This window comes from Marmota flaviventris, chromosome X (genome assembly GCF_047511675.1).
Source record: "Marmota flaviventris isolate mMarFla1 chromosome X, mMarFla1.hap1, whole genome shotgun sequence".
Lineage (NCBI taxonomy): Eukaryota > Metazoa > Chordata > Mammalia > Rodentia > Sciuridae > Marmota > Marmota flaviventris.
The window spans coordinates 103,608,259-103,614,258 of record NC_092518.1 but is presented as its reverse complement, the minus strand read 5'-3'; the positions used below and the strand labels follow the sequence as shown (position 1 = coordinate 103,614,258).

Here is a 6,000-nt window from a genome sequence, read left to right as displayed (position 1 = left end):
AGGGTCTTGCTAAGTTGCTTAGGGCCTCATTGAGTTTGCTGAGGCTGGCTTTGAACTTGTGATCTTCAGTCTCAACCTCCCAATTTACTGGGATTACAGCCATGTGCCACTGTGCCCAGCCTTATTGCAAAGAAACAGAATTTTGTTTTTGTTTGAGTTGAATGCTTACCTAATGAGACTGCTCATATTTTACTGTGTTCTTTTTCAAAAATTGTGCTAGGCAAGTACTCTACCACTAAGCTGCATCCCGAGCCCCCTCTTTTGTAAATTTGATGACATTTGCAAGAGATAAAGGGCAGCAATATATTAAACCAGGTATCTGACTGCTTGAGACACCTGATTCCTTATATTTTAAATAAATAAATGAGTGTTTACTTATATAGAACCCTGGAATGATAAAGCTTTACCATTGAATTACATCCCCAGTCCTTTTTACTTTTCATTTTGAGACAGGGTCTAAGTGGTTGAGGCAGGCCTCACTGGTGATCCTCCTGTGTCAGTCTCTTGAGTCACTGGGATTATAGGGATGCACCACTGTACCCAGCTGCCTTTGAGGGTTTTGAGATTACCATGCTGAGGTCTGACTCCAGAGCAATCAAATCAGGATCTCAAAGGATGGGACTAAGAGGCATCTCTATTTTAAAGCTCCACAAGTGATTCCAATGTGTAGCCAGGATTGAGAACCACAGTTCTAGTCTTACTATTTCATTTTATAGATAATGATACAGAAGCTTAAAGAGATGGAGCAATTTTCCCAGGGTTACGCTTCTAGTAAGTGGTGTCTCATACCCAGCTCTCAGCGAATCTAATACTCTTTCCACTAGGCTCTTTTGTCTTTTCCTCTAGAACATAGAGTTTTGCTGAATATTAAAGTTATGCAACTTGCTTTGAGAGAGAAGGGCCAGAGTCCATCAGTAAGGATTGGTGGGGCAACTTCTGAGGGTTCACCTAAGTCATGTGTTCTTTGATTCAGCACAGCTCTAGCTGAATCTTATCGATGGCGAGGCAGTCAAATGACATCTTGCTTAAAGCAATGACTAATACTGAGTGTATATTAGCCTGTGTTGGGCAAGTCACTTGCTCATGAGTTAGTTTCCCCATCACAGTATTCTCACTTTCAGGAGTTAACCAAGTTAAAGTAAATGATAGTATGGGCAGATCAGTGGTGTTTTTTTTTTTTTTTTTTTTTTTTTTTTTGGTGCTGGGGATTGAACCCAGGGCCTTCTGCTTGCCAGACAAGCATTCTACCAACTGAACTATACCCCCAGCCCCCATCAGTGGTTCTTAACATTTGGGTTGGAGTGAGGACTAGGGTGGGGAGTCACAGGTTCCATTTGGGAACTAGTTAAAGCTATAAAGTTCCCCCCAAAAATACACATACATAAATGTCACATGTAAGTTCTAGGAATTCACTGAATTCACTGAAGAGCCTTCCCACACTCCAAACCTATGCCCAAGCACATTTATAGACCCCAGGTGAAGATCTCCTGAACTAGAGGATTTTGAAGTTGTATTTTAGTGTTTTGCAAAGTGTGGCCCAAGGACAACAACATCAAGAGAGTGTTTGTTTAAAGATAATATCAGATTTTTCCTTGTGTGGTGAAGGATGCCTTTCCAGCTAGTCTGGAGGCTGAGACAAGGGGATTGCAAGTTAGAGGCCAGCCTCAGCAATTTAGCAATTTATTCTATAATTTAGCAACTTAGACCTTGTCTCAAAATGAAAAGCAAAAAGGACTGGAGGGGTTGGAGTTGTGGCTCAGTGGTAGAGTACTTGCCTAGCATGTGTGAGGCACTGAGTTAGATCCTCAGCACCACATAAAAATAAATAAAATGAGATATAAAAAAATAATTTGGTATTCAGTTTTAATAAAAAAGGACTGGAGATGTAGGTCAGTGGAAAGGTGCTACTGGGTTCAATCCCCAGTCCAAAAAAGGAAAAAGAAAAAGTAAATAACATATATGTAGGCCTACCATAGGTTTTCTATTTCAGAATCCCTGGGAAATGAGGTACTGGTATCAGTTGTTTTTAAAAACAGTGAGATGATTCTTTTGAAGACTAACATTTGAGAATCAGCATTTTATTCCAACTTGAGATTTTTAGGGTGTTCGGATGCTTTGATCTGTTGCCTTAGGTTTTGTCTTTTCACTTGGCAAATATACCATTACAGAATACATGTATAGAATGTTAACAGATCTATCTGGGTAATAATATGAATGATCTTTTTAAAATTTCTTAGTTGTGGTTGGACACAGTACATTTATTTATTTTTATGTGGTGCTGAGGATCGAACCCAGGGCCTAGCACGTGCTTAGGTGAGCACTCTACCGCTGAGCCACAATCCCAACCCTACGTGAGTGATCTTTAATTAACCCTAACACTTAATCCTTCTATGTCTCTCATTTTTTTTTCTTCCTGTATTTAAAAAAAGGCAGTTCCCAAGCTGGGTGTGGTGGTGCTTGCCTGCAATCCTAGAAGCTCTGGAGACTGAGGCAGGAGAATCGCAACTTCAAAGCCAGTCTCAGCAGAAGCAAGATGCTGAGTAACTCAGTGAAGACCCTGTCTCTAAATAAAATACAAAATAGGGCTGAGGATGTGGCTCAGTCATTGAGTGTCCCTGGGTTCAATTCCCGGTACAAAAAAAGAAGAAGAAAGAAAGGAAAAAAAAAAAAAAAAGACAGTTCCTCTTTCTGAGTTCAATTTCCCCATCCGAAAAACAGGGTGTTGTAACTTGGTGAACTTTAAGTCCACGTCCTCCTCTGGTGGTCAGTGACTCCACAGTAACCCCTAGCTTCCTGGCCCATCTACTAGTATAAACTACATAGTTAATAACAGCGTTTTAAGAATAATCATATATTATTTTGTATGCCTAACACTGCTTTTTGTAAGCAAATCTCTTTTTCTTCCTTAAAGGGCCAGAACAGAAATAATCTCTTATCTACAGTCCTCAAAAGTTCATCCTCTCTCCTTAGCTTTGGAAAATACCGTCCGCGCAAATATCCTAGGAACTAAAGAACGGTTGTGAACCAAAAAGCCAGGGCGTGGTCGCCCCGCCCACCAGCCCCTACATCACCACCCCTCTCGCCGCTTTCAAGAGTGGGGATTGGCTGAACGCAAGAAAGAGCCCCGCCCCTGGTCTTATGACTCGGGCTGAAGCGGCGATTCTTGGCTCTCACAGCGCTGTGGTCGGTGGTCACCCGTGCGCTGTCCCCAGGTCCAGTGAGCCATTTCGCTGGTATTGCTGCCCTTGTTGTCACCGCCGCCTCCAGCCCTGTAGGATCATGGTGTACTTCCGTCCCTCCCGGCTTTCAGGCTCCGGGCTTCTGCTGCTCTGTCTCGTCCTGGGTGAGTTGTCCGGGCCCTTCAGATTAGTTTCTCAGCTTGGGCCCGGGGCGCAGGTTCAAAGGCCACAACCTGAAAGACAGGACTGAGGGGGAGGGAGCTGAGAAGCTCAGCAGCTGACACTGGGCGGCGGCAGTTGCCCCTGGGAGACGAGCAGTGACCTAGAGAAGGCCTGACCGAGAATGGCGGGGAATAAGGGCCCATGAGAGTAACAAGGGGCAAGTAGGGGTGGGGGGTGGACGTCAAGGGAGCAGGCAGGAAAGAGTGAAGAGTGGAGGAGGTCGGGGTAGAAAGTGTAACTTAGGGAAGACACTGAGGAGTGAGCGCTGGAGGGCGGTACATGCAAATTTTGGGGCGGCAGAGAAAATTAGGGGATTCTTGGTTTCCAAGGATCAGGGAAGAGTTTTGAAGATGGTGGAAAAACTATACCGTGAGAAAGGAGATTGGGAGGGAAGACACTGTACCTGCGTGAACTAGCTGGCGGCCAGGCTGTGGGGCGGCGGGGGAAGTTTGGGTGGGGAGAAGAGAGGAAAGTAGAGCTGGAGGGCAGGGAGCTAGGGGTTTTGTAGGTAGGAATTTGAGGTTGTGGAGTAAAGGGTGAGTGAAGACATGAGGAATGATACTGGATTTGGCGTTTGCTTCTCAGAGTTTTAAGGGTAAAGGGACGTAGGTAGGTTGGGGGCAATTTTCAGGAGAGAAAACTTGGACCAAGACTCAAAGGATGGGTGAGGTCTTTGGTGGGGAGTGAATATCCGACTTGGAGGTGTTGCGAATGTGGATTTTCTATCAGTTGTGCTACTTCCTCCCAGCCAGACCCTGATCAAAAAATCCCCAGATGCTTCAGTTGGGAAAGCTTCCCAGATGAGAGGTTTTGGTGGTTGTGTATCTAAGTTTTGTATATTACCTCTTTGCTCTCAGAATCTCTTGTTTTCTTCCTCCCCATCACTCAATTATTCTGCTACCTCTTTTTTTGGAGGAAAGGGTAGGTAATTTGGGTTGTTATCAGGTCCTAAGAATGTCTGGGTGAATGAATGTTAGCTGATAGTGCTGTGCCCCAATAGACCTTGGGCCCTTAACAGCTTTAATGCCTAAACGTGCACTTTGACCAGAATGGCTCTTCCTGACCTGATTTGTACTGAGCTTGTTACCCACTGACTCTTGCTGTTTGTGACTTGAAAGAAAAGAAGGAACAGACCCAGATGGGAGTGGGAAAGAAATAGACCTATTTGGAAGTCTGAGAAGGCAATGATTGGTAAACATTTTGTAATTCAAATTTTAGTAGAATAAAATCAACACCCTGAAAGAGTGGGTTCTCCACCAGGGGATATTTGGCAATATCTGGAGATATTTTTGGTTGTCACAACTGGGGGATTGCTTTTGGCATCTGGTGGATAGAGGCCAGATATGCTGCTAAATTTCCTATAGGCACAGGGCAGCCCTTCTCAACAAAGAATTGTCTGCTTCAAAGTGTTAATAGTGTCCAGGTTGAGAAACCCTGCTTCAGAATCATAGCATCAGAAGGAATCTTGATTATCTAATCCAGTCATTCTCAAGGACCTTTTCTGGGGGTCTCTGAAATCAAAACTTTTCAGAATAATACTAAGAAGGTGTTTGTCCTTTTCACTCTTGCCTTTTCACCAGGGTACAGTGGAGTTTTCCAGAGGCTACATAATGTGTGATGATATCAACATCCTGATGGCTCTAATGTTCTTGTGTGTTATTTATTTCTCAATTTTAATTTCTATTACAGTGAATACCGATAGTTATAATTCACATAATCCAAATCTTTGTGAGGTCCTCCATGGATAGGAAAGTAAAATGCTCCCGAAACCAAAATATTTGCAAATCCTTGATCTAGTCCAGCTGGCCATAGGGTGCAGGAGACTCCTAGCACTTTTGAAATGGGACCATGAGGCTTTGCTTGAACACTTAATTTGAAGCCTTAACTGTACTGCAAAGCCCTTACCAAGGGCTAACTGACTCTAAGAGTGCCTTGTTTACAATAGAAAGCACCTTATCAGTGACTAGAACACATCTGACCATGACATCTGGTAATCAGAGGTTCCCTGCCAGTTGAATCTGTGCACAAAAACAACATGGTTATTGTTTAGAGAAAGGGATAAAAAAAGTAATAGTTGTCCTATTTGTTGGCTTTCAAGTCATTAAATATTTTTTTTTTAATGAAAGCTTTTTTTGTTTTGTTTTTACGAAAGTGGTGCTGCTCACTGCAGAAAATAAATAGGCAAAAAGAAGCACATAAAAGAACCCATCAGCTCATCTGCTAGTTTGCCATTTATTGATTAGGACTAACTGGATTCATCCTCTTGGAACATTTCCAAGATTGATTCCCTCCACCTCCCAAGTTTAGAACACTATTTGGAGCAGTAAAGGTTATAATGTAGCTAGATCCCATTTTTAAGGGTTCCAGGATGCAATGGTAAATATCTTTCTATACAGCTACTTTTTTTCTTACGGCTTTTGGTTCAGTGTGGAACTCAAAGCCCTTCCATGTACCTTTTTCTGTTAAGAATTTGGCAAGTCTTTAGTTATTTGATGGGTTTTGTACATTATTTTTCTATACCAAAATGGATACCAAGAATAAGTTCTTCATAACTCAATAAATAAATGTTAGTAAAGTACTTACTATGTATCTAGTGTTA

At 42.7% G+C, this 6,000-nt stretch overlaps 1 protein-coding gene across 2 annotated transcripts in view; it reads left to right on the top strand.

The window, feature by feature from the left end:
- Window positions 1–3,030: 3,030 nt before the first annotated feature.
- Window positions 3,031–6,000, top strand: part of Lamp2 (lysosomal associated membrane protein 2) — a 41,260-nt gene continuing 38,290 nt past the window's right edge. Inside the window, exon 1 of one of the 2 annotated variants that reach the window (XM_027931073.2) lies at window positions 3,031–3,343. In XM_027931073.2, coding sequence (XP_027786874.2) covers window positions 3,139–3,343 — 205 coding nt within the window. In that variant the 5' untranslated portion in view covers window positions 3,031–3,138. The remainder of the gene's footprint in view (window positions 3,344–6,000) is intronic. The other variant, XM_027931080.2, reaches the window with a different exon arrangement.